A 27,977-nucleotide genomic window follows, 5' to 3' on the forward strand; every position below is an offset into this window, starting at 1 on the left:
TCAGGAGAGCTGAGCTAAAGTCAAACATAGATCAAACAATCCATGGGATTGGACTTAAAATACTTGAAAGGTGCCCTTGGACCCAAATTCAGTGAGCAAAAAGCAGCAGAGAGAGGTTCAGGCTGGCACCTCCTCAGTCACTACACCTGATCCAAAGCCGGAGTCATCAGCACGCGCCAGTGGCAGTAGCAGCTTCAAGCTGATCTCTACAACATGTCTCTCTTTTGGGAGGAAAGGAAGGAATTAACACTCTCCCTGTTAATCTCTGGAAAAAAGTCATTATGCCAGGTCCTCGAGGGACACCTGTGCAAGCCAAGGGTCTGCAGCACGTGTGTGCTGCAGATGGTGTGAGGGTAAGCTCTCCCTTTGGGAAACCAAGAGAAACCCCTTAGGTTTGCCCTCTGAGGACGCTACAGCTGAGGCAGACAGTGCAGGTTTTACTCTGGAGACCGCGCTCAGACAAACCTATTCTTGGCCCACTGAAAAACAGCAAGCTGCAGCATGCAATACAATACTTTGTGGTACTAAAGGACCTTCCAAATGAGGGTCTCACATTAATTAATTAAGCCTCAGAGCACCTAGAAGGAAAATCTATCCTATTTTACCAGCAAGCGCAATGAGTATGCAAAGGTCACAGAGAATAGAGGAGCAAAGGAAAGAGAGATCCTCGTATCCTGACTCCTGACTCCTTGCTGCATCTATTAGCTCATGAGTCCCCTCCAAGGGACACACATGTAGGACAAAAGGTGACCCACAGCTGTGTCCCAAGGCGCACTGGCTGAGAGATTTAATAAGATGCAGGAGAATGACTAACGGGGTTACACAGATTGACTCAGGTCAGTAAAGAATATGGCATTAAGAAAATTGATCCTTTGAAAGCCTCCAGCCACATGCTTATGTCAGAACCAGACGTGACTTGTCTCTGTGTTTCATACGACACCACCAAGTACCCACCAAAGGGCTTTCCTTCATGTTTAAATAATGAAATGCAATGTAATGCCAACAGGTGCTTTTTTCACAGGGAGAAGGGAGAAGAAGGGAAAGTGTTTGGGTGGGCTGAGGCAGAGCCCAGGTTTTTTCCTGCCTCTCCCACCCCTCCCTGTTCTCATGGCTCATGAGCAAGAGGTCGCTGACAGCTGGACAGGCCCATCTGTCTGCAATGCCGAGGAGACAAGCACATGGGCACTGGAAGAGAGAGTAACCTGTGTATGACTGGGGTGTGTATGCAGCGTAGCGGCTACGGTGTCTGTGCGATAGACGGGAGGCTGCCATGGGGAAGAAAAAGAAAAGTGCTCTACAGGTCATCCTGGAAGATGGTTGGTATCACTGTGAGATTATTTCAGTTTGCATGCTGCCTAATACTTGACTAAACCTCTTGGGGCTTCCCGAGCACACCATTTTGCGTCTCTCAAAAATCATACAATTTCAGTTTGCTTGGGCAGGGAACTTTTGTCAGTCTGCCAGACTGAAGTAAATATTAAGAGCATTGCTGTAGGGAAAGAATATAATGTATAATCAATAAGGGACGTTCTGCCAAGCTCAGCTGGCACTTAAAGGCTAGCTGTGTAAAGCATCACATGTGTAAATTCCAGCAACAAATGCAATTACTCTTTGTTCTTTGTTTTGCAGCTGGAATAGAGTTTGACGGACAAGTTGAAACTGACACAGAGAGTGAAGGTAGGTAGAAGGTAATGTAGAGATTAACAAATGTGGTCTTGTTTGAAATACAAGAGGTGATACCTTTTCTTTTTCTCTCTGACTTGTGACTTGCTCTACGACATGAGCTCTTTCACGAGCTACTTGCAGGCAAGCAGATTTTTCCCTTGAGGTTTGACTTACAATAGTGATATGTATACCACCATTCTTAAGCATTCTGTCCTCTTTTATCCATGTTCCCAGAGTGGGAGGCTGTCAGAGCCCACATCACTTGGGAATCACCCCCTAGTAAATCAGGCACTGCAGTAAAGCACCACCCTGTGCAGGGCTGGGACTGCATTGTGCTATACTCAGGTCCTGTTTGCCCTCCCTGTAATGCTTGCTTAGACCATAATACACTGGGATCTTGATTAATCATAGCCACAAGAAGAAAATAATGAAAATGGATTGAAGGGAGACTTATGACTGTGAGGGAAATCAGGAAAAGGCCATGACAGGACTAAAAACGCCTTTAACTCTGCATGTATACTATAACTAAAGAGAGAGAACTAAGAGGTAAGACCATGACAGCACTGGAGAGGTGATACAAATGTCGCTGTTACTGCAAAAATGGTTCACAATTGTGTCTGTATTACTCACAGAATATGAGAAAGTAAACAGCAAACTACTGGGATTTCATTTTTTTAAAAAAACATCATATCCACCTTTTCCATATAGGCAAAAGAGGCAGTAAGATACTGGTAACAAATAAATGCTTCACATTTAACCTAACACTTGATAGGTTGCAAATAAGAAAAATATTAGATCATTAGCTATCCAAAATGAACATTTTCCCAAAGAGAGGAGGTGGTCCTTTGACCTAGATGATTGACCAAAATTCAGTTTAGATTGACCATTACATAATAACTGAAACCTTCCTAATGGCTCCTGAGAAATAGTTGGAAGCTTCTTCTCATTTCCAGCATCAAATGTGACAGCCACTGCCTACTAATTTTTTGCCACTAACAAGCAGAAACTATCAGCTTGTTATTAATTTCTAGCTTTTCACCAAACCAAAAATGCAAAAGCTCAAATTCTTTTTTGCTTCTGTTTTTCTCCCCTTTTAGGCTCCTCATTTTACACTCTGGATCCCATTCCAGCACAATATTCTTCTTCTGTGACAGTATCTCCAACTCTTTTCTTCAGCTAGAAATTTTGGAAAATTGGAAGCCAGATTACTCTAGAAAACTTTCTATTGATTTTAATAGACTTGGTAGTGAAAGAGGTGGAGAAACTTGGGGGTTTTGAATGTTGTTTTTTTCCTTTTCCATAATATTCTGTAGTTAAATCATGCTCCATTTCAATCCTTTAAGCTGGAAGCACTTCTGGAAAGAAGAGATTTTAGTTTGCAATGCCAGTAAGAATGAAAGATTTCTCAGAAACTACCTGGTATTTTTCTTCTCTGAATGCAGACCATCCAATATAAAAGAAAACTCCAAGAAACAAAACCAGATACTGCCTGTGCTGTACCTTTTCTCTCTATAAATAGAAGAACTCCATTCCCAGCCTTGAAAAGTAAACATCTTTCAAGGACATCACATCAACAAGCAAACTACACATTGTGTAACAGACTGCAATTTCTGTTTCCTTTGTTCTGGTGTGTTTACAGGTCAGAGAGATCTCTGTCTGTACTGTCTGATGGATGGGCTTTTGCATTTGTAACTAATTTCCAGTTTTCTTATGGTCACATACAAGTCACTGATGTGCTCAATTGCACTGTCTTAAATGGGAGTTGCACGACCAAAGAGTTACACCTGGTTCTTGGACAGGGCATAACACAAAGCCCATCAAGATCAACAGGCACATGCTCTTTGAATTTGCCAGGGTGTGAGTCAGGTGTCCTGGCTGCCCGTGCTTTTCTGATGAATCTTTATTCTGCCAGCATGGATTTCCCAATGTAATTGTCTTTTATCACTTGCAGAAGATGAAGTAAAGGACAAGACAACTAACAAACAACCCCTCAGGGAAACTGGCAGAGCAAGCAGACTTCAAAGCAAAAAGCAAGGGAAAGACAAAGAAGAGAAAGAAGAAAAAGAAGAAAAAGAAGACAAAGAAGAAAAAGAAGACAAAGAAGACAGAGAAGAAAATGAGAGCGAAGAGGAAGACAGTGGCAGCCAACAAAACAGAGCTTCTAGGAGAAAAAACTACCAAAGGAAAAACAGAGATGGAAAAAAGGCAAGAGAGGAAGGAAGCCGGAAGAAAGACAGAGGCAAAACGGCTCCGACCAAAGATCAAAAGGAATCAGAAAACAAAGAAAAGAAAACAACCAAGAGAGGGAAGGAGGGGGAGAACAAACAGAAGAAAGACAGGAAAAACAGGTAATTAAACAATCCCTGACTATGGTGCTTTGCTCGGACTTGCAGCTATACTGACATGCCAGTGGCATATGGATCAGAATGGCAAAACCAATAGACTGCAAGTAAGTTCCTGCTCTCCTAAAAGAGACACAGCAGTGGAAAACAGTTTAAAATGCCACACAATACTAAATGTTTCCAAGCCATTAGTATTTCTCAGCCAGGATCAGGTCTATGCATGTAGTGGAGTCGTAGTACCTACAGCCAGGGGTAGAAAAGCATGCCTAAAGAAGGTACCTTGAGAATTTGAGTCTAGACAAGGTTTTTTGGTTGGTTTATGGAAACATTCCAGTTAAAATGGATCCCCTGTGTTTTCATGTCTCTTCCCCTTCCAAATCTTGGTTGTCCCAACCTTCGACTTCTCCCCATATCTCCCATTTTGTTTTGAAGATATGAAAACCATTTCTCTGGAGCCAGCTGTAGCCCTGGTAGCTGTAGGCAATGCTTCTATAGCTGAAGTGTACTCCAAAGCATGACACTGAGTGAATTCTAATGCCTCCTCATCATCCTGGCAGGAAACAGCCCTGCTCTGAGTGCGAAGGGCACTGGCATGGCACTGAGCCAGGGGATGTTGAGGCACTGTACCCAGACTGGAGTAGGATCCCCAGGGCCAGCTGCACTCTGCCTACCCCAAGCAAGGCCTTCCCTCTAACCCCTGTAAGTTTTTCTGTGTCCCTTATTTTGTGTCTCTTCCAGTACTTCTTCTGCTTCCTCCAACTCATCTGACGAGGAGTCACTGTCAGAGGAAGAGCTCGCGATGCTGAAGGAGCAGGTGGAGCAAAAGAAAAAACTGATTTCCACCATGAGGAACAAGCCCTGGAGGATGGTGAAGAAGCTCTCGGTGCTCAGGTACCCATCAAAATGGGTACTCCCACTCCTGAGGTCTCTCCTGGCTTGTGTGTTGTGTGTTGTCAGATGCACTTTGTCTTTCCTTGAAATTACATATTTGCTGCTCCTGTAATACCCCAGTATCAGGAAAAGTGACCGGCAGAACCTGGCCGGCGTGTCTGCGTTCAAACAATCAGAGTTAAAATGTGGAATCTGATTTTCAGCCTCTGTAACCAAAGAACTGACAAAGTGCAAATCTGTTCAACTGATACCCATGGCCAGGTCATCCTACCCTCGTATTTAAAACCAAATGACTCACTACTGTCAGGCTACTTGTTAAAGTAAACTCCGTACCCTGGCTTGCTTATTCATGTCTTTTGTCAGACAGAAATCAGAGCAACACAGTGCCATGTTACTGCACAACCCTGAGATGGGGATGCTTGGAAAAAATGCTGTGTTAATTGCAGAGGTTTATGGAGCAAAGATAATTCTGCCACACAGCCCCTGATGAAGGTGGGAACAGCTCAGGCAGCAGCAGAGACCCCTTAGTGCAGGGCAATGGGGGACAGTGGAGCAGGGCAGACCAGGGAAATCAAAACCAATGGGTCAACAGGGAATGGCTCATAACAAGCCATTCCCATACTGGGGCAATGATTCAGCTCCCAGCTCTACTGGTTAAGGATCCTCTGAAACCCCTTTCTATCAGGAGGCATTTCAAAATAGCATTTCAAAGCATGCACAGACCTACAGCGAGTGGTGATGCCCCTGCTCTGTGTTTGCTGAGAGGTTGCTCAGAGCTGCAGGGACTGTGCTGTGAAGGCTGGCATTCACCATGTGTCTCTGCTCCTCTCTTTTATGCCCTGAAGCCCAAGACCTCTTCCATCTTCCAGTAAAATCAGAAATTGCGAACTCTGACAATTACTTCTGAAAATCTGGGTAATGATCTATAATAGGGAAACTGTATTAAAGCAGCTTTTCCACCTTACAGGCATACTATGAGCCTGAGCTCATAACAAATAAATTCTTACCACCCTAAAATTCCAAATTTTTTCAAGAAAAGAAAAAAAAAAAGAGCAAAGCAGTTATTCCTGATGCACTTTTTCCCTGTGGTGTAGGATCCTGACTAAAATTCTACTTAGGATCATGTTTGATAATGTACCTCCATAGCTTCATCTTATTCCTGAATTATAGCAGTCATTACTACCTACTAATGAACCTAAACAAAACTTTTGCATTGCTTGTGCAGGGGTCTCCAGAAAGGCTCTCAGCATGCTGTACATTCATTAGTTAATTTTGGTTGCATAAACTCAACCCTGAGACAAGAAATTATTAGCCCAGATAAGGGGTATAAAACACAAAGAGAGCAAAACAATGTGTTCAAGACTTAGAAATCTCACTTTAGGGTTTCAAATGAAGTCACAGGTGATTTTCCTAAGATTACAGGCTGAACTAGCCAACTATTTATGCCAAGTGGAAGTTTGTCTTTCCCACAGGCTTAGGATGGCAAAAAACCTCCCAGCTCCTGAAATTTAATCTCTTCTCATTGGCAAGGCCAATATACAATATAATTTTATTCATGAGCTAAGCATACTTAGCATAACAGCATCTACCTAGACTACTTTCTCTATTTCCCTTAGAAATCCTGTTGTAAAACTAATTTCATTTTGCAGCTTGATTTTACTCCTGGCTAGTGTACACTCATTCCTTTGGCACTGAGGTTATTCCCTTGGGGGGTTTTCACATCTCTGATACTTATCTAGGGAGGTGTTCATGGAGGGAAATTCTGCATCCTCTTGGAGCTTATTTCACTAGGCAATGTTATTTTCGTCTTGACCAATGCATCAGGAGAGAGAAATTATAACAAGCATTCAGGCTGGGAGAGCTCTGCAGCGAGAGAAGTGGGCAGGCTTTTAGTTTGCACCCAGGGAGAAGTACGGAGCAAGATGTGGGGCACATCTCTACATGAACATGAGAGCTTTGAGGACCTGGGTGGGTGTCTGAGCTCTACATGGCAGAGAGCAGAGAGCAGGTAAGGAGAGACACCAAGCCCCCACCTTTGTTGCTTCATTGCCACTGGTGCAGGCAGGGGTGAAAAGTTAAGGACCCCCTTGCTATTTTAATAACCTGCTTGTTTGTTTTCCAATTAGGGAGGCACAAGATTTCGTAGAGAAGTTTGAAGGAGCTCTGGGAAAAGGAAAGGGCAAAAAGTTGTATGCATATAAGATGATGATGGCGAAGGTGAGTGCTACAGTGATGTCAGGGAAAGGCTTGGATACTCAGTTACGTATTTAGCACATTTTTAGGTTTATTGACCTTTCTTTGGCAAAAGCAGCACAAGGAAATCAGAATCAAGGTTCCTACCCACATTCAAAAAAATAGTAGCTGACTTCAAATATATGACTATTGCAGAAAGAACAGGGGGAAATTTACCCCAAACTGAACCTCATTGTGACCTTTCCTGAAGCAAGGGAGGGTTTTCAGGAGCAGGGAAAACCATGGCTTTCCGGTTGCGATCTCCAAAACCTTGAGCTGTGAGAAAAGGTATCCCTAAAGGGGAAAGAGGCACTGCCAAACTGTTGCACTACCCTTAGTCCTGTAAAATTTCATCTTCTCCAGTGACAAGGAGATAATAGGGAGAATGATGGCTGTGTTTTGAGACTGAAGTTGGTAGCCAAGTTGCATGTTGTCATGGAGATTATATTCAGAAGTGCAAAATGGAGCCAGACTTGAGATTATGAAATCAGTGGGAGGTTAGCTTCTGGCCTGGTGAGGAAAGATTCCAGCTCAGAGTTTTATCAAATTAAATTTTGTTTTAAATAGAGTTTATTCTGAACCAATTCTTTCAATCCAGAGCCAGGTCTGAATTTACCACCCCTGTATAATCTGATGAATCCATAGCACAACTGCAGATTTCCAAAAGCCTGGAAAGGTTAAAATTCTTAAAACTCAAATCATAAATGTGAACTCTTGGGCATGGGGGGGTTTTGGATTGAAGTGAGTTTCTCAAATAGCCCAAAAGATAAGACCCAGACCAGAGTTCCTGCTTTGGGCTTTACACCCTCACCTAACCATGCTACCAAACTCTGATATTAGAAAGCCCTGCTTCAGAGAAGACCCCCTTTTCACATCTCTCATTGCTCGCTGCAATGTTGTCTTGTTTCAGAAATGGGTGAAATTCAAGAGAGACTTTGAAAATTTTAAAACTCAGTGCATACCCTGGGAGATGAAGATAAAGGAAGTGGAGAGTAAGTTGAAGTTGCTGTGCTGTGGCAGTGTGACATTTTGTAAGATCGCTTTGTCTTCATACAAACAATATTCCAGCTTCCTGGCCATCAGTGCCAAACAAGGAGCACACACCCCTGGCAGCTCCAGGTGTTGCTCTCTCCATCAGTTGTGGACACTGTTGGGAGGCTCATGGGAAATGTGTTGGGGAGGTTAAAGGGTAGCTGAGGACAGTTTAACCCTCCTAAACTCCTAACCATGAAATGTCTTCTGCTTTAAGGTCACTTTGGCTCCTCAGTTGCTTCCTACTTCATATTTCTGCGGTGGATGTATGGAGTAAATCTCGTCCTTTTTGGGTTAATATTTGGACTGGTTATAATTCCAGAGGTAAGTGCTTAGCTCTCCTTTCAGTAGTATCTTGCCCATTGCTTGACACAAACACGGCATTGACAGGACAAAGAAATGTCTTATAACAGGCATTGCTTTAGAAAAAGCCTGAGGACGATTGTTTACAAAGACTTACTGACGCAGGAGCAGAAGTTGCATTGGTATCAGGAGACCTAAAATGTTATCAAAGATCCTGCCCATCCAGCAGATGAAGCTGGGGCTCAACAATCTAATTCAAGGCTAGTTTTACATTTTGACTAAACTGAAAAACGTGACATTCCAAACCTAGACACAAGATCCGGTCTGCAAGAGCCACAAGAAATGGTTTTTGCTCTGAGAATAATTAAATACCCTCACTTTTGGGCCCTCTGAGGGGCATGACCATGGGGCAGCAGCCATGGCACAGCCCTTCAGGGAACCAACAATTTCCCATCACTTTGCCAACTAACATTTGCTTGGGAAATAACCCTATTTTGTACTTCCAATTCATATGATTCACAAGCAATTGTTTTATTTTTAGTTTTTCTATTTCTCACTCTTCTTGGAGAAGGAAAAGGATCTCATAGCCAACTTTATATGTTCGTTTATTGAAGAATTCTTTAATGTAGCCATTAAAGCTCTGGCTGAATTACTCAGTGCAGTATTTAAAGGCTGTGCAATCCACAGACAGTGGCATCTGTTCCATTCAGCGCAGAATTTTATGGAGCAAAAATGCAGTGCAGAATCCCTCCTGAGGACCATGCTTTTGTTCTCTTTAATATGCTTGCTCACAATATTGAAAGGGAAAGCTCAGTTTCCTTCCAGGATGAGGAGACATAACCATTAGCACTGAACAATACAAATGTGTTTGGTTAGGAACTCTGCATATGGCAGGAGCTTTCCTCTCTGAAGTGTGCACACTGTTACTCATTGCCTACTGAGCTGTTACGATACGGGGAGTAGCTGGGCAATAAACATTTAATCATAAATTATTTTGAATGTAATTAGACAGCCCTAAAAAAATAAGTGATAGATGATATGCTAGGACCTTGCTAGGCTATGAATGCTAATGAGATATTTTGGTATAGGCACCAGTCAGCTTGTAAATATAATAACTCTCCATAGCCCTTGGCATTCTCTGTCTGGACTCCAGCTGCTACTCCAGCTGCAAGACCTGCTTTGCATGGTGCCATCAGGACAGGCTGTGCCATGAAAACTATTCTTTGCATCTTTTTGTCATATATTTTTTTCCCCAACCTAATTGCCATTTACCTCACCTTGAGAACATCTTTCAATTCAGAACTGAAAAATACAAATTATATTTCAAGCTTGACCTGGTGCTCTTGACTTCTCTCAGAGGAGGAGCTCTGCATAACTAGATGAAGCTAATCCCTTTACTGCATTAGAACCATGAAGTTCAAGCAAAGAACTCCTTGATAAACTAAGGACATTTCAACTGGAGCTGTTCATGAAAGGATACAGTTTCCCAAAAAATACTTCCTGTGCAATGAATGCGGCCAGGGAAAGGGAAGTCCTCTGGTTATTTGGGTGAAATTAATACTAAATATTAACAATAAATTTTAAAATGTGTATTAATAAATATATGTAATACTAAGTATTAATATATGTAAGTGATACTAAATAATAATAAATGAAATTAATGCTAAGCAGTTTTTAAAAACTGCTGCTCTAGTATTAAGAAATGAAATATATATTGAAATCAACAGAAAAGGAAGACAAACCAAAAGCAAATGAGAACAGACTCGTTAAGAAATAAAACCTGTTAAAAACTCCTTGGTGCTTTATACTACATATGCATCACTGTTATTAATGTTCTCCAGGTCCTGATGGGAATGCCATATGGGAGTATGCCAAGGAAAACTGTACCCCGGGCTGAGCAAGCAACTGCTATGGATTTTTCAGTTCTTTGGGATTTTGAGGTAAGCACACAAGTGTTAATCATAAAAGATCAGTTGAATACCTTCTAAAACCCCTCAGAAGTTAGTGGTGCTACAAGGATGAATTTGTTCCAAGATAAGCCAGCAGAGCACCTATTTCTTCCAGAAGAAGTCTGGGAAGTCTTTGGTTGCAACAAAGCCTTGGCAGGTGCTGAGATTTCTGGCCAAAACAGCATGTACACATGCAGACACCTGCATATGGATTTGAGCCACTTTCATATACAAATGTGCTGGCTGGTATATGTCACATGTGTGTAGACACAAAAGCCATTTTGCTTCCAGCTGGAAAGGCAGCAAGCACCCAGGTGAAAGGCTGGAGCTGCTCCAAACCAGGCAGCCAGAAAGAGACTCCAAGCTGCAGACCCCCTTCACAAGCAGGGAGCACTTTGCCAGACCACTGAAAGTGATTGGGAAGGGGATTGCTCCCCACGTCCCTGCCCTCCCTGAAATATTTACATGAGCCAGAAGCAGGAACCAAAGTTTAGGACTTGCACCCACAGGAAAATCCCAAGTTTCCAGCCATCTCTGGGTGCTTGCCTGCAGCACCCATTCACCTCCCACCCCAGTTACTTTGAAGATTTAAGCCAAAGGGATTAAGTGGTTTTAGATGTTTTTAGCCCAAGAAAAGATATGTGAAAGGGGCGTAGATTTTCTGATGTAACAAATACCTTGGGATCTGACTTTCAAAATTGTTACTTCTGGAAATATTTTTTTAGTGCTTGTCAGCGCTGGCCCACATGCTACGAGCACGGGACCCACTCCTGTAATAAACCCCTTTGCAATTTCCTTAGCTTAAAAAAACCCCAAACAAACACCAACCTAATAAAAAACAAACAAACAAACAAAGCTACTTTGTTGTAAACCAGATTATTTAAACTAATTTATTAATAAGGCTTCAAATACTGGTGTCCAGGAACCTACCAGGGCCAGGCCTTCCTTTACCCTCTCATTGTCTGCTAAGGATCCTGTTAACTCTTCCTCTCCCAGCACTTTCCCCCACTGCCAGAATCCAAAATTCAGAGGTGAATTAGGGACATTTTTAATAGGAGTGTAAGGAATGAAAAGCTCATTTGAGCAGTGCACTGTAAAAATACAACTGGTAGCATTCAAACTCATTAAGCCAGAAGAAAAAAAAAAAGCAAAATAAGATTCCAAAACAAACAAAAAAACCTGACGGAGTGTTGATGAAATGCAGCTGCTGATTTTCTCTGGGAGACCATAAGTAATAGACCTATCAGTAAGGAAACTTGCCTCTGGATGAGGCTGTATTCTCCAGGAAGTGTTTCCTCCCATGAGATGCCAGTCTCCTGCCTCTGGCTTGGTACACACATCTACATTCCCCTGCTGTCACTGAGGTGTTGATCCTCTGAACCCCTCTGCCATACAGGTCCCCATCCAGTACCCATTCCCTTGCTGTCTGACATCAGGGAGCAATCATTCCAGCTTGAGAAGCATCTCCAGGTATGGGGCAACATTGTACACCAATACCCTCTGCAGCCAGGAGATGTTAAACGAAGCCCTTTGCAGAGGTTTGCCCTTTGAAAATGCATAGAGGCTTATTCCAGCATGCTCCACAGGAGAGGTGCAGGGCAGAAATATATATCAGGGTAGGCATAAATGAAGAGTCAATGCTACTATCCTGAAAAATACCTTTCAAGAGAGAGGAGCTGGAGAAATGTATGCTTTGGCAGCAAGGAGGTCACATCATGGATATCTAGAGGAGCAGAAAGGAATAAATCTCAGTTGGACACCAGACACCATGTGTCACAAATGGAGTTTAAAGAATATACAGGATGATGTGAGCAGAGAAACTCCTTTTTCAGTCCTTGGCATCTGATGAATCAAAAAGACAAAGGTTTGGAATTACAACCTGAGAAACAAACTTCACTAGTGCCTTCCACGGACCTTGTATTTTACAAGGCTTTTTTCCACCACACCTCTCCAGCAGACATTGTGTGTAACAGGCTACGAGCCCCAAGCAGCCATGCTGTGGTGTGCCAGCCACAGGCTTGCTGCACTGTTAGAAACACACCCGGAGTGGTCCTGGACCTGCAGCACTGCACTTTGTGAAGGGCAAAAAAGCAGTTCCCATGGCACCTGGGGACACCAAGGCTTTTTATGAGGTTAGGAGTAAAAAGCCTAGAGTTTTGGGAGAGCACAGTTTAACTGATTAACTGAAGGTGGTCAAACGCTTCAAGAAAGGCCCAGAAAGCTCATGAGATCTCCATCCCTAGAGATTTTCAAAGCTCAGCTGGACACAGCACCAAGCCATAACACTTCCTTTTGCAATTGGCTCTGCTTTGAGCAGGGGGCTTGACTAGACAGCCTCCACAAGCCCTTTCACATGTAAACCATGCAGTGTCTCTAAACAAGAGCCATTACACGGGCTCTGGTACGAGCTTCAAGTTATATCTTTTCCAAAGGCTTGATCAGAGGGGAGCATGCTCAACTATCATGGCCAGACTGATTAAGTACACTTAACTTAGGAGCTGAAGGACAAGGGACAAAAAGTAGAGAAGTACAATGTGCAGTGATAGACATCAACTTGGATGAGATATGACAGAAAAACAGGGAGAGATTGCTAATGCAGATTAGGTGATCTGCACGCTCGTTGAGTGCCTAACAGACTGCACAGCAAAAAGTACATTTACTTGAGACAACATGGTTGATACTGTGTCTGAGCTCCGCTTTCCACTGGAAAGTAATGCTTTGATTTCACTCTTTAGTTATATTTGCTCTGCAGGCAGCAGCTGGTAAAAGGAACTAAATCTGCAAGGTACTGAGCATCAGCTGCCTCCTACCTGAAAGGAAAAGTTTCATATCATGGTGGGAAGGCCCTTTGCTACAGCATTTCTACAAGATCTGAGTGTTTGATTATTGTCTTAGAGAAGCAGGTGAGCTACAAGCACAAAGAGAAATAAGGATGTTTTTCTGGGAGGGATGAAAAAGTGATGGATCAAAACTACATCTTAGTTTTAAGCCACTATCCTCTGACATGCTCATGCCATCTTCCCTCTCTTAGGAAGATAAACTCTTAAGAAGACAGCACTCAAAGGTGCCAGGGCAGCAAACAGACAAGAATGAGACCCTAAAAACTTTTCCAAGTTGATTTTCCTTGTTCTAAATCTTCCATTTTCTCTAGAAACCCCTTCCCTGCAGAAGAAAAGCTGCACAGCTCAAACAGGATTGCTTTTGCTTTACCTCCAGGGCTACATCAAATACTCAGCACTCTTTTATGGCTACTACAACAACCAGAGGACAATCGGCTGGTTGAAATACAGGCTGCCAATGGCATATTTCATGGTTGGGATCAGCGTGTTTGGCTACAGCCTGATGGTTGTTATAAGATCGTAAGTGCACCTGACATTGCTCCCTCTGCAAAATCCACCCAGATGTGTCTCACAGATGGGTTCCCCTCCATGGGCACCCAGACTTGGTCCAGCCTTGGCTGGATGGCAGGGGGAATGTAGGCAAAGGGGGGCTGTGTGCCTGCTGTTTTCATGCATGTAGCCTCCCTGTCCACCACCCTGGCTCTGGTGGGCTGGGGGGACTTGAGCACTCCCCTGCCTCGTCTGTGTACTCATGTGCACTATTTTGAACCTCTCCTACTCCAGCCATCTTCTTCCTTCTCCTCCTCTCCAGATCGCTTTAACCCTTCCTCCAACATTACTACAGGGCCATCAAACAGGTAGATTTCGTACATGAAGGAGGATTTTACTTGCAGTAAATTTCAAAGGTTCCTTTTGCATGCTTTCATTGCAAAATAAATATTCCTGAATGCCAACATGGGTCCCACAGATGGTGCAAGGGTTGCAGAAAAGAGCCAAGTGCTACTAGACTGTATTTGTTGAGTCCCTAAACAAATCAGTGCAGTTTAAAAGTGGCCACAATTTCTGTGCCCCTTGTGCACTTTCCCCAAACACCAGTGAGGCTCCCACAGCATCCTCAGGGTACTGAGGTTGCAGCCAAAGCACTTGTCAGTGCTGTAATGGTCTCTGCAAAGCTAAAAATAAAAAAATAAGCTCCTCTATCTCTCCCTGAAGGACACACCATTCTTTCTTTGGAAGAAAGAATAAGCCCATGGATTTGTATTGCTTGCTGAAGCAGGCCATATTGCTGTGCAGCAGAAAGAGCCTCTTGAGCCTTTGGCTGGAGTGGGACATGGGGATTTGCTGTACATTTGCCATGAAACTGAAGCATCTGTTGTCTTGCCTTCCTTGAGGGACTACTGCTAGGAACTCTAGGGGGACTTAGAGAAGGATTTCAGGGATCAAATAATAGAGAGGAAACAGCAGAAGCCATATCTGCTCCTATGCTGATTAAGAAGAATAAGCCTTTTTCTCTCCCTGCATGACTTGCTGCAAGCTCTTTGGCTCCAGCACTGTGCAGCAAGTGAAGTCTCACTAAAGCTTTGTGCTGCAGTGGGTGTAGTGGACAGCACCAGGGAGTTTTGACTAAATTTAACTAACTAAAGGTAGCCATAATCATATACTGCAGCCTAGGACCCGGAAGCACCATAAATAGACTTTCTTCATGCACCAGCTGGAGGAAGCAATCTTTAACATCCTTAATCACCTATGCTAGTTTTTCTCTATATCACTATTTTTAATAGAAGACCTGTGTAGCCCTGAAGACACCATTTGACAGTTCAGTCCTCCTCAGACCTAAAGTCCAATGGCCCATGTCACTCATTCCCAAACCCCAAGAATGGTCACCCCACTCCATCTTACCCACCGGCAATCCCAAGCTTTGCAAAGCTGAAGGATATGAGGTGGCTCTGTGGAACTCTGTCTGACCCTGCCACTGCACACGCCCTTACGCAGGATGGCACGCAATGCCAACGAAAGCACAGCAGATGGGGACGATGACAACTTCATTTTCAGCTGGAAAATGTTCACCAGCTGGGACTACCTCATTGGCAACCCAGAGACAGCAGACAACAAGTTTGCATCCATCACCACCAGCTTCAAGGTAAACTTGAAACTTAGCTTTCCCCTACCTGTTCCTCCCCAGCACCTACAAATGGCAGAGATTTAAGGGGAAATCTGGATACCTGCTCCACATCTCTCCATATGAGCAGGGCATGGTGCTGATCCATGGCAGCTCCAACTTCTGTGACCCACTTCCCCTAAATCCTTTTTTTCAGATGTTAAAAGAATTTGTATTAATTTGGAGTGCAGTTCTCTTGGGATATGTCAGGCTCTTTGCCATTTGATACCTTTCAGTCAAACCAGAACGCCTGTATGAAGCTTAGTTTGAATTTAACCAAAACTACCAAGTTGGATATAGCCAGAGTAGAAGAAGATTGCATTTCATAGGGTGAAAAAAACTTATGATGTCACCTTATGCTTGGTGCTTCAAGATATCCATTCCAATTTCTTGAGAACCCCTGTTTTTTTCAGGAGTCTATTGTAGATGAGCAAGAAAGCAACAAGGATGAGAATATCCACCTGAGGAGGTTCCTGCGGGTTTTGGCCAATGTCCTCATCATATGCTGCTTGTGTGGGAGTGGCTACCTCATTTATTTCGTGGTGAAACGCTCCCAGACATTTTCCAAAATGCAAAACGCTGGGTGGTATGAAAGAAATGAGGTGAGAAAGCTTTGCTTCCAGTTTTCTGCTGGGATAATTTTCTTTGAACATCAGCATAATCATTGCCACAGGTTGAGGACAGCATCCAAGACAGAGGGATTCCCTAGCAGGGCCCAAGAGTCCCCTTCAGTACCTTTGCACTTGTTGTAGCTGCAATGCACATTGATCTCACTGAAAGTTCCTAGGGAAAATTAACAATTCCTGCAGAGAAGGGAAAATATTCTTATAATAAATCACTAGAAAAGTTAATGGCTTTTCAGCACTTTCAACACCAACCACCATCTTAAGTTGTATATTAACACTTACAAACTCAGTTGTACCAGAAAGCTCTCTGGGTGTTAGAAATGTCCATAATTCATAACTCTAAAATCAAATCTTTGTCATCCACCTTGAATTATGGGAATAAAATTTTAGGATGTACAAAAAAATTTCAATTGTCGAAGTTTTCTGTGTCTGATTTTGGAATGAGAAGTTCAAATCTTTAAGCTCTTTCAACCTATGGAAAGGTTTACTTTCAATGTCTACAATATTATCATGTATTTATATTTCAAAGCCAAATTAAATTCAAAGCAATGCATTTTCACAATTCCTTCAGAGAACTTCAGAAAGATGGCACTTGCTTACGAAATGCTTTGATTTATCACTATGGAATTTTCCCAAAGAAAAAAAATCATACTTAAAAAAAAAAGTTTAATGTCTGACCCTTTCCTGGTGATAATGTGAGATCTGAATGAATAAAGTCCTGGGTACTGTTACTTCTCTTGGAAAGAAAAGCACAAAGAAGAGACCTGTGAATCAGAGACTCCCTGCACCTGTACAGACACAGTCCCCCACAGGCCAATGGGACCTGTAGGGCTTTAAAAAAGTTTAGAGCCTGTAAGTCATGCCTGAGCTAACCTTGACTGGCCAATGACCTCGTTGACCACAGTGCAACTTAGTATCTGGCATGAAAAAGAGAAGCAAAAATACCACTAGGACATATTATCTTGAGCTGCAAAACTGAGTTTTTGATGTGTTTCCATTCAAGTCTGTAAATGCCTACTGCAAAAGCAAAGGTGCTGAACGTGGAAAATAAACATTAGCATTGACTAATTATCTTTATGCACACAAGCCAAGACTTGTGCTTCCTCTGAAACTAAAATAAGAACGTTGGAGCTGATGCAAGCACTACTGTAAGGTACTTGAGGAACCTAAATATTCATGAGTCTGGACTGACAGGGAACAAATTCTTTAGAGCTCATCCCTTTGAGATAAGAGCAAAAGTGCTCCTGCAAGAGCAAGTTGTGCAACCCGGCCCTGAAGTCTGACACTGCTGCCTACATGCTAAGCAAAGCCAGAATCTGAGTTTGCTTTGACTCCCTCCCCTTTATAAATCCCTCAGAAATATCCAACCAGTTGCCAGCAGCTCCCACTCTGCTCAAAATGAGATAGTCACTGTTGTTACTATGAGCAGTTATCTCGTTTTCCTCACGTGGCAGGTTGAAATTGTGATGTCCTTGCTGGGCATGTTTTGCCCTCCACTGTTTGAAACCATCGCTGCACTAGAAAATTACCACCCCCGCATTGGGCTGAAATGGCAGCTGGGGCGGATCTTTGCACTCTTCCTGGGGAACCTCTACACATTTCTGTTGGCCTTGATGGATGATGTCAACGAAAAAGTAAGAGCTGAGCCAAAAAGCCACTGTCAAATAGCGTTTCCCAGAGCTGAGGGTGAACACACCCTGTCCCCACAGCCAGAAGGGACAATCACCCTCTTTGCAGCTGGTGTTTTCTCTGTCCCCAGTCCTCTTGAGCAGTGCCCCAGGGAGATTCACCAAATAGAGTCTCTGGCTTCTCCTTACAGCCCTGAAAAGGGCACAGTTTTTGTCTTCCTATAATCACAGCATGTTAGGGTAATTCTATTTTTTTCTCCATCTGACATTGTTTGCAATTTCTATTACTGCAGACCCCAAGGATACAGTTTATAATCCGCTTCCACTGCCTCCCCTCTTTAACATTATCCTGGTAGCGTGTTGTGGGCAGATAACTGCAGGAAAGGATAAATGTCTAACTGATCCACAGAAAAAATTACTCTGTTTTAGGCTGAGAAGAATTAGAGGAATCGAGGTGGTTTGCTCTGCCCTGAAAAATTATGAACTGTGCGAAGGAGGAGGACTGGGTAGAGGCTCCTTCTTCACAAAGTGGTCTTGCAGGAGGTCTGACTCCTCCACGTGCAGGGAGTAGGTTGCTTGCTCCCCAAAAACTCATGGAGCCTTGACCTGCTCTCAGCTGCTGCTGCCCTGCTCCCGGCAAAAGAGGAGTTTCTGTGCTATTGCCAGCACTGTAACTCTGTTGTATGCAGATGTTTATACATGGGGTGGTAACTGGTAAGGAGAAGGGAGGAATTCAGTGTCTTGGATTTCTTCAAACATGTCCACTGGGACTTCTATTTTCTGATGGTTTTGGCTGGGGGGGTGTCTCTTCGTTGCAGCTGGCGGAAGAGGATGTGGTGAAAAACATCACGCACTGGACGTTGCTTGGCCACCACAACTCGTCTGCAGGGAATGACAGCACTGTCACCCCACCTCCCCTTGACCCTGCAGATGTGCCCAGGGGGCCCTGTTGGGAGACAACTGTTGGCATTGTAAGAGATTCATTGCATAGCAAGTCTCTGTGTTGGTTTGGGATGGTCCATTTTTGTTTTTCTCGTTGATGCCTTTAACATTTCCAGGCTTGAAGTTTTCCTCACAAACAGCTCTTTCCCCCACTCTCATACAGCATCACCACGGCAATACAAGTCCTTGGTCATGGTTCTCAAGCCATGGTGGTGAAATCCTCGGCTTCAAGCAACCAGGGCATGCACAGCTGAGGCACTGGCTGTGAAGAGCAGTCTGCAGCCATGCCTGCACCATGTATTTTTCAGATCATGACTGTGCCTTGAAGCAAACCTCTCTTCTCCATTTATTGCTACACCTGTTCCAGAGAGGCTTTGGTGCAGGTGTAAACCCAAACAGAGGACATGCCTCAAGGGAACTCCTGGCAAATCCCAATCCATAATGCATCATGAGGCCATGGGATGAAAGCAGAATTAGGCAAAAGTAACCCCCTTGAAAGACAGGCAGGGTCCTCTGAGTTTCACCACACAAATTCACCCTGCAACATTTACCTTGCACCAAGAAGATCTGTAGCCAGATCTAAGCACAACTTAAAAAGTAAAAGCAATTGTTTACTGACTGAGATAGTTAGGGCTTGCCAAACTACAAGGCTATGCATTGCTGTGCACACCCAAGGGCTCTTCACAAGTCAAGAGGTTCTCAGTTGTGTGGGAAAAGACCAGCTACTGTCACCCCTCAGAAGAGGCTGATCCTTGGTGCAACTGTGCTGTCATTCAGCAGATCTTTGTTTTTCCCCTCCTTAGACTTTAAAAACCTTTCTTGTAAGTGCCTTTCCTTTTGCATCCTTGGGACGTGTCCTGGGGTGACTTTCTGATGCTGTAACCCCTATTGCCTCCTCTACGCCCAAACATGGATCCTGTGCCTTTCTCTACCTTTAAGACAGAGGGGGAAAGCTGGTGGAATTCTTTTGGTGGCCTGTATTCAGAAACAGAGATAACTCACCTGCTGCTACAGAGCCAAGGAAAGCACCTTCCTGCTTTTAGCCAGCTTTCGGCTCTGTTTCTCAGGAGAGAGACAGAGAGTTAAAATTCTTTGCTTTTTAGCTAGCCTGCTGGTTGAGGAAAGAAAAGTTTTTTTCCCTGCGACTTTGGCTTCTTCTTCTTCTCTTCTGGACCTTTCAGCAACACCAGAACATCACCGGGAGGCCCCACACTGCAGCCCAGAGGGGCCCACACCGAACCCCACACCCAGAGAGGGCAGAGCCACACCTACAAAGAACTCTAAATCTTCCTAGGTCTTCTCCTCAGCGAGAGGTCTTATTATTTAACATTATTCGTTCTTTTTTCCGTGCCTGCATGCACTTTGCTTGTTAAAAAATTTGGGGTTTTTTCACTTTTCTCCGAGGAATTTCTTTCCGAACCTGGTGGAGGAGGGGCTGCTGAAATCTACCTTCTATTAGAGGGACGTTAATTTTGAATGTTTTCCCCTAAATTTGTCTCAAACCAGGACAGGATGCCAGTTATTTCCACTCTATGAGTCTTCCTTCTGCCTGCACTTTTATCTTCTTTGTCTTGCATATCTCCTTTCTCTACACTTACACACAGTTCTTGTTTACAACTGAACAATTTTCTTAGGAGTCCACATAAAAGTTACAGAGCTGAGCCATACCAGAACTATGCACAATAAAAACGACTGTGGGCATATGTATATTTTACACCACCCTTACTGCAGCATTAGCATTCTGCTCCCACTTCCTGTGCTGCCACAGCACACAGTGCAGTCAAAAATGCCAGCAGCAGCTATCAGGTCTAACAGCTATAACAGAGCTCGTAGCTCCCAAGCACAGAGGTAAAGCTTAGGCACTGGCCAGTGTTAGAAAACAGGCGGGGATTTTGCTCATGGCATGTTTTTCTGAAGGTTACTGTCATATAAAGACAAATGGCTTAATAAAAAATACAGTCCTGAATGCGCTACTGAAATTATAGGAGTTAAATGGGTTTTTTTCCTTCTTTTAAATTGCAGGAGTTTGTGAGGCTCACTGTGTCTGATATCCTGGTGACCTACATAACCATTCTGGTGGGAGATTTCATCCGAGCTTGCTTTGTCAGATTTGTGAATTACTGTTGGTGCTGGGATCTAGAGGCTGGATTTGTAAGTATCTTATAGCCGAGTCAGTATCTTATAGCCAAGAAGATAAAAGCAAGTTAGGGCCATTTGGTCAAATGCTACAAATGGATTTGTTTTGAATGCTTCCAGTGGTCATCTGGTCTTGCCTGATAATATAATTGGTGTACATAGTCTATGCAGCACTTTTCTGAGTCTATCAGTTCCACCCCAGTAAGAACTCTACAAAAATGCACTTCTCCTCCCCATCTGAGAACTTTAAAACATGAAGCTGACTTTAAAAAGAAATAATCCAGTATTCATTCAGTTGTTATAATCCCAAAACCTTGGGCCCTTCTATATCCCTTTCAAAGCCCCAGACCTTCCTGTTCACTGCCCACCGTTCAGGCAGGAACCTGCTTTTCTCACAGCAGTGTCTTCTGATCACTGCTGGAAGCTGGTGTTTCTTCTGCTGCAGTGGAACAAGGAGCATTTCCTTCCCCTCTCATGTGTGTGTAACACACAACAGCACTGGACTCTTTGGCATTCATAAAGGTTGCATTACCAGAGCAGTCGGTACTGGAGCTGCACAAAACACAGAAGAAAATAATGGAGGGGTTGAGGGAAGTCCATTGATTCACACGAGAGGAGAAGGAACCAGATGGATTCAGATGGAGATGAAAACAACCTTGCAAGATTATGAGTGGATCAGTGCACCCACCACCTAGCTGTCATACTGGGAGAGTTCCCAGGAGTCATCTGGGGAAGAGCAAAGAGGAGGGCTTTGTGCAAGGAAGAGCAGGTAGGGCACAACAGGCATTTTGCTGCTTGTGGACCTCTTTGTGTTTCTTCTGAGGGAGGCAGAGGACATTTCCCAGGGTGGCCTAGGGAAGTCCTCCCAGCAGCCAAGCAGCATGAAATTACTCTCATTGCTTGGGCAAAGAAGGTTTGCTGACAGCCATCTAACCCAACCTCAGCATTGGCACCAGGACAATTTTAGATGTGTTTTTCTAATGCAGATAGTGAGCAAGCTTCTTGTTTAACCCAGCCTTCTCACACAGGAGTACTCAAGGCAGAGGACAGCAGATGCTGAAAGTTGTCTTTTTTTTCATGCAAAAAAGAAGCCAATATTAACCTCTAGCTAAAGATTTAATGTAGAAATGGACCAGAATCAAAAGAACAAAGAGAACAATGTTTACATCCATCCCTTCCCAAAGCTGTGAGCAGTCAGCTAAGCAAGACTCTGACTAGGCTTCCCTTGAGTTTTCATCATAAAGCACAAACATCTTCAACTTTATGAATTGCTGACAGTATTAAGTAAATGCAAATGGCATGAAAAGCACACATACCACGAAGGATATTCCAAAGATACAAGAACATCACTTATCATTTCTTAGAATTCTGTTTTCTGCATTGCAGTTAAAAAAAAAAAGTAGGTTTTTTTCGAGAAAACATAACAAGAAAATCTTTACATGTAGTTTCATCTGCCAAAAATCACCTGAATTTTGTGTGCACAAAAGTAGATATATATAGAAGAAATAGCTTCATCATAGGTAAATCTAACAAAATAATAATTTATAAAACAACGAATACTGCCAATAGATCAGACCAGCCTGTTCTGAACCTGCCACCATTAGCACCCACATCAGATAGGTAAAATACTGCTTTATATGGAACAACCTATCAGCTAGCGCAGAGTAAACTGTCACCTGATACCCATCAGGTCGTATATTCCCTCATATTTCTTTCCCTTTGCCCTCTGTTCCTGTTCTTCAGCAGCTTGGACCCAGGGACATGGACATAATCCAGCGCAGCATTTGCCCACCAGCTCCTAATTATCACTGCTTCAAGAGTCAATATTTTACTAGGGTAGAACTAGTCCATAGCCAGCCAGCAGCTGGAGTTTAAACGTAGTCCCGTGCCGTGCTCACAGCTGGTGTTATATTAACAGGGAGAGCGAAATACAGAGCAGCTCTAAGCACCTTCATATATCTTTCCAATTTTCAGCAAGCCAAGAGAGAAGCAGCAGCCCACAGCACAGTAGCTCCAATTCTGCTTTCCCCACACTGCTGCTGGTCATTCAAGCAGTGTGCACACAGCAGGAGCCCTCCCAGGAATCCCTGCTTGACAGCTTTAAATAAGCGTCATACACCCAGCAGAAAACAATAGCAGGTACCTCTAGCAACAACACACTTTCCTTTCTTTCCCCATACAGCCGTCCTACGCAGAGTTTGACATTAGCGGCAATGTTTTGGGTTTGGTTTTCAACCAGGGAATGATTTGGTAAGATATTTCCTTTTTTTTAGTCCACACACCCCCCTCCCCCCCCATTTTTAGAAAACGTGTTAGTGGAGTTAGAAAGCATCCAAGCCAACTAGATAAACCTTTGAGTTCTGGTTTTTCTGACTAATTGGCTTTCTGTGTTTAACTATAAAAGTGGGTCTCTCTTTGCTGGTTACCTTCACCTGACATTTTTCAAGCCATCTCCAATAAATGTTTGTCACAAACTGAAAAATTTTCTTTGTGACCCCTGAGAGGTCTGGTCCTAAGTGAGGGGGCCATACCATAACCATACCCTATGGATGCAGGTGGCTTCTACTGTGGGAGCAGAGGGGTAGCACCTATCAGCCCACTCACACTTCATTTGTGAACAAACTTGCCGCCAACGAACACCTCTTTTTCTGTTCTTGAAAAGAGTAAACCTTCCAGTCTGTCAAAAAACAGCACCTGTCCTCTTTTCCTTTTCAGGATGGGATCCTTTTATGCACCAGGGCTCGTGGGTATAAACGTGCTGCGCTTATTAACCTCCATGTATTTTCAGTGCTGGGCTGTTATGAGTAGCAATGTCCCTCATGAAAGAGTCTTCAAAGCATCCAAGTCTAACAATTTTTACATGGGACTGCTGCTGCTGATCCTCTTCCTCAGCCTCCTGCCTGTAGCTTACACCATCATGTCCCTGCCTCCCTCCTTTGACTGTGGACCTTTCAGGTACTACCAAAACACCAAAAAGGACATTTTTGTTCTCTGGTACATGGGATTATTTTCCTGTAGTTAGAAGGACTGGACTCCAGCAGAGATGATGAAATGTTTAAATCCTTAGCAATGTGAGGCAAAGGCTCATGTCCAGCTATGGGCTATAAACCATCAGCTGGGAGCATTGAACCTGCTCCTGTCTGCTGCTCTCCTCTGCTACATGATTTCCAGTGTTTTCCCAACACACACTGATGGAAGCACCAGAGAGCAGCAGGGGTGGGACAGCAAGGTGCAGCCCTCAGTAAAAAAACCCAAAAAAACCCAACAGGAGCATCCCTAAGGCTCTTTGGAACATTGTGGAAACAAAATGAGTCCAAAGTCTCCTTCACAGAGACAAGAACTCCCACAGCATGAGAGGCATTTTACATGTTGACTTTAGTTGACAAATACCAGGAAATGGATAGGGGTGAGCCTGTAAAATTCCTCCTTTTTTTTTTTTTTTTTTTTTTGGTGTTTGGGTTTTTTTAAATGTTGCAGGGCTTTTTTTTCTTTTAATTAGGACAGAATCAGCACTGCACAAAGCATTCAGTGGACTGGATTAACATGCCAATAAAGTCTAATTTGATTGAATAACGCCATTTCCTGGGCCTGCTGAATCTGACTCAGCAAGGAGCCAGCTTGGAACACATTGTTCTTGTAGATGCACTGTTTTAGGTTATCTGCTTGCTGACAGTGAATGACATCAGAAAGCTAAAAGACTCAGGGGAAAGGCAAGAGACCAAAATATCCTCAGTTCTATAACAAGGACAGGTGTCAACGAATAATGTCAGAAGATCTGACAAGTAACTTGTTGCACGCACACTATCATTTGAAGATGACTAATATGCAATGTGAAAGAGCTATTTCAATTCCCAATCAACCCTTCAAAAGCCACTCAGCCTGATTCAGACCCTTGGCAGCTCAACTGAAAGCTCAGCTCTCGTGGGCTCCTGGCAGTTGATGTAGTTGGGATACTGTTTATCCAAGTTTTCTTTATTGACTCTCACCATCAAGACAAGAGTTCAACATCATCCTGACTGGAATCCTGCAAGCTCCCAGGAGGCACCAAGCCTCAAAAGGAGGAATAGCACTGGGTTGGATTCCCAGATCCAGAGATGTTGGGGAGAGAAGAAGGTCAATTACGTAATCCAGCCCTTTACAGATTTGTTCTCCTTTCAAACAGAATACTCTCATCTGCTTTATCAGTCTTGTTTGAAATTACTCTTTCACTGAGTCTCCTATTAAGCAATAATCACAGCTTGCTATTTTTGTCATTACTTAGCAGCTCTTCAAGTTGCCTCATTATTTCAGAAAGCCGGAATTTGCATATGGAAAGTCATCTCTACCATGAAAAGGCCAAATTTAACAAGATATCCATCAGAAATGTACAGTTACTAGACCTTGTAGATTTTTATCTATTTCAGAGGCGTAAATAGTCAGGACTCATAAAGGAGTCAAGTGTGGAAATAAACATACTGACTCCAGGAGCAAGTTGGCCTAGCAAAGATTATTTGTATAATCAATAGGAGGAGGCAGGGAGGGAATGAATGGACCAATAGATAATTTAAAATAAAGGCATTTTAAACTCCTTGATGGCCAACAGCAAGCTGATGCTCACTGAAAGAGAGGTGAAACCTTCTGCTTAGCACCATGAGACTAGGAGCCATTTTGTCCCTCCAGGAGACACCTACACTCCTTAACTGGCTGTTTGTCTTTCCAGTGGAAAGAAAAGGATGTATGATGTCATTCAAGAGACCATCGAGCTTGATTTTCCAGTTTTTGTTGCCAAGATCTTCAGCTATGTGGCAAATCCAGGACTGATCATACCTGCAATTCTGCTCATGGTGTAAGTTTTCCTCGCAATATTATGTGCCTGGCTTGGGGGAGAAGGTTGAAAAAAAAATTCTGGGATGCTAGTGAGATTCTGGGATACATCTTCTGCTGAGATAACTGCATGGATTAGAGCAGACACATGCTCCCTAGCCCCCTTACCTTTGCCTAACCCAATTTCACAAAATTTAATTACCTGACCCAATTAAACACAACTTTGTAGATGGAATGCATTGCTGACAGAAGCCTTGTAGATATCAAAGCTGTTGCAGCTTCCATATGAGAAATTTTCTGTAGCCAGCAGGAAATAAATGGACAGTCTCAGCCTGGTGCCTTTTGGAGAAGCAATTCCTGTCACAGCTGGTGGTATTTAGAGCACAGCCAAGACAGGGCATTCAAAAATTACATGTTCCAAAAATACAAAGAGTTGTGAGCTCTGTTTGGGTTTGGGGGGTTTTACTTTTTCATTTTCCAGATAATACATCTGGTATTTGTTTTAGTGCTGTTTGATCATTTCAGCTTTGAAACCAGACTTAAATCCCCAGTACCTCCAGCAGTACTAGGATCAGCTCTCCTTTTTTTTGAAAAGATATTTTTGGCACTGTTCTTGAGGTTTTCCATAGCTATCAAAATGAGTAGGAGACCTGTGGCCAATTCTGTAGGCAGTTCTGAACACTTCAGACTAATCAATGGGAGACAGGGAGAGAGCTGGGGAGCCTGTTACATACAGAGCTTCCTATACTGACTCTTCCTGGGGTATCCACACACATTGGAGATGATCCTCTGGGCTGAGCCAGTACAGCTGCCCTAGGGCACTGTGGTGCTCCATTCTGAATAGCTACATGAAGGTAGTGCCATTAAATTATGTCAATTACAAGTTCCATACAGAATTTCTTATACAAACAACATGAGAAAAATCCTAATTAAACTGAAAATGGCATTTCACCGCTCTACCTGCCTCAAACTACTTACCCATTTTAACCTAAAAAGGATGATCAGTTACTGTAACTTCTACAGGCAGATGCTACATTTGTATGGATCAGATCAGGTGTGTGCAGGAGACAAGAAGCCTCACACCACATCCCCAGCATGGCCAAGCACATTATTGTATATTATTATTATTATATAAACTCTGTTCCTGTGGGCTTCACAGCAGCACTGCCAGATGCCATTGCAAAGACAAAGACCACAGAACAGCCCAAATGGGCCACCTTTACAAAAGGGCTGCAGGCCAGGTTTCTGAGGCTTTGATGCAACATTCAAAAAAGCTGATGGGAGAGAGTAATACCTTTGAAAAGAATGGGGTTTTTTTCCAGTGACAATCTCCTGCTCTTTTCTCCACTGACAGCTGAGACAAGTAACAGCACAAATCCAGTTTACTTGTTGAAGAGACACCTTTTATCACACCTTCTCAGTGCTGGCTACTCGCACACCACAGCCTTACCATCAGTCCATCTCTCCTTGAGACACCATTTTGTCTCTGCCCTGATTCCCCTCTGAGAACTGAGAGATACCTTATGTCCATGTTACCCAAAACATCTTCATTTTCCACGCAAATATACTGCCTGTATGGCCTGTATGTATCACATATTTGATTTCCAGTTGTTCAGCTCCTGAGAGAGTCACAGCCCTAAAGAACTGGCTTCCCCCATGGTGCCTGGACCAGTCAGACCTACGGCCCTTTGGCAGTGCTCTTGCATGCCCCAAGAGCATCAGGTGCCTTGCAGAGGCACTGTTTGTTATCTACATACTCACCTTGCCTGTGATAATCCCAGATACAATCACAGCGACCAAACAAGGTGGTTTCATAATTTTTAGTCCTTTTCTCCTTTTTGGTTGAGTCCCCAGTTTCCTGCCTTGTCTCTGAAAATCCTCAGCTTCTGCTGTGGTGCTGACAGGCAGACAGGGTCAGGCTGGAGCTAGTCCTTGTGCTGATCCCCATCCAGTTTTTCAAGAGATTGAAACCAGGGAAATGCAAAAGCTTTTTTAGTCCTGATGAGCAGAGAGCCAGAAGCTCCCAAAGCAGCAGGCAAGGCAACCTACAATCCAGCCTAAACAAAAATAGCCTCTACAAAGAGCAACAGGTGGATTGTAAATGGATGGTCTGTTGATTTTGTTGCAGCCTCTCAAAAAACCTGTTTTCCACTTCTATGGACTGAATTAAGTCATTTTCTCTAGCCATGAAAACCCCTTCTCTTTTTTCCACGTGCAATCCAAAACACATCTTCTATTTATTTCAGTTCTTAGCTCCTGGTCGCAAACAATGATGGGGTTCAGTGAGTGGCACGAGTGTCAAGCTTACTGTCCTGCTTCTAACTGCCCAAGGACAAGGGAAATAGGGAATAAAGAGAAAGAAGAATGAAAGATATTGTGTCCATGGGCACATAACCTAATCCCACTCAGGCTGAGAGTAGAATTTCAAGT

At 43.4% G+C, this 27,977-nt stretch overlaps 1 protein-coding gene across 2 annotated transcripts in view; it reads left to right on the forward strand.

Moving 5' to 3' along the window:
• The first annotated feature begins 1,037 nt into the window (after positions 1-1,037).
• The window catches only part of TMC2 (transmembrane channel like 2), a 32,425-nt gene continuing 5,485 nt past the window's right edge, over positions 1,038-27,977 (forward strand). Inside the window, exons 1-17 of one of the 2 annotated variants that reach the window (XM_019285363.3) lie at positions 1,038-1,316; positions 1,630-1,677; positions 3,617-4,013; positions 4,746-4,898; positions 7,025-7,115; positions 8,041-8,122; positions 8,380-8,486; positions 10,307-10,405; positions 13,631-13,773; positions 15,247-15,394; positions 15,826-16,014; positions 17,493-17,672; positions 18,485-18,637; positions 20,631-20,759; positions 22,927-22,994; positions 23,460-23,699; positions 25,444-25,569. In XM_019285363.3, coding sequence (XP_019140908.3) covers positions 1,271-1,316; positions 1,630-1,677; positions 3,617-4,013; positions 4,746-4,898; positions 7,025-7,115; positions 8,041-8,122; positions 8,380-8,486; positions 10,307-10,405; positions 13,631-13,773; positions 15,247-15,394; positions 15,826-16,014; positions 17,493-17,672; positions 18,485-18,637; positions 20,631-20,759; positions 22,927-22,994; positions 23,460-23,699; positions 25,444-25,569 — 2,399 coding nt within the window. In that variant the 5' untranslated portion in view covers positions 1,038-1,270. Of the gene's footprint in view, positions 1,317-1,629; positions 1,678-3,616; positions 4,014-4,745; positions 4,899-6,697; positions 6,907-7,024; positions 7,116-8,040; positions 8,123-8,379; positions 8,487-10,306; positions 10,406-13,630; positions 13,774-15,246; positions 15,395-15,825; positions 16,015-17,492; positions 17,673-18,484; positions 18,638-20,630; positions 20,760-22,926; positions 22,995-23,459; positions 23,700-25,443; positions 25,570-27,977 lie in introns of those variants that run through there. The other variant, XM_039550169.1, reaches the window with a different exon arrangement.

This window comes from Corvus cornix, chromosome 2 (assembly GCF_000738735.6).
Source record: "Corvus cornix cornix isolate S_Up_H32 chromosome 2, ASM73873v5, whole genome shotgun sequence".
Taxonomy (NCBI): domain Eukaryota; kingdom Metazoa; phylum Chordata; class Aves; order Passeriformes; family Corvidae; genus Corvus; species Corvus cornix.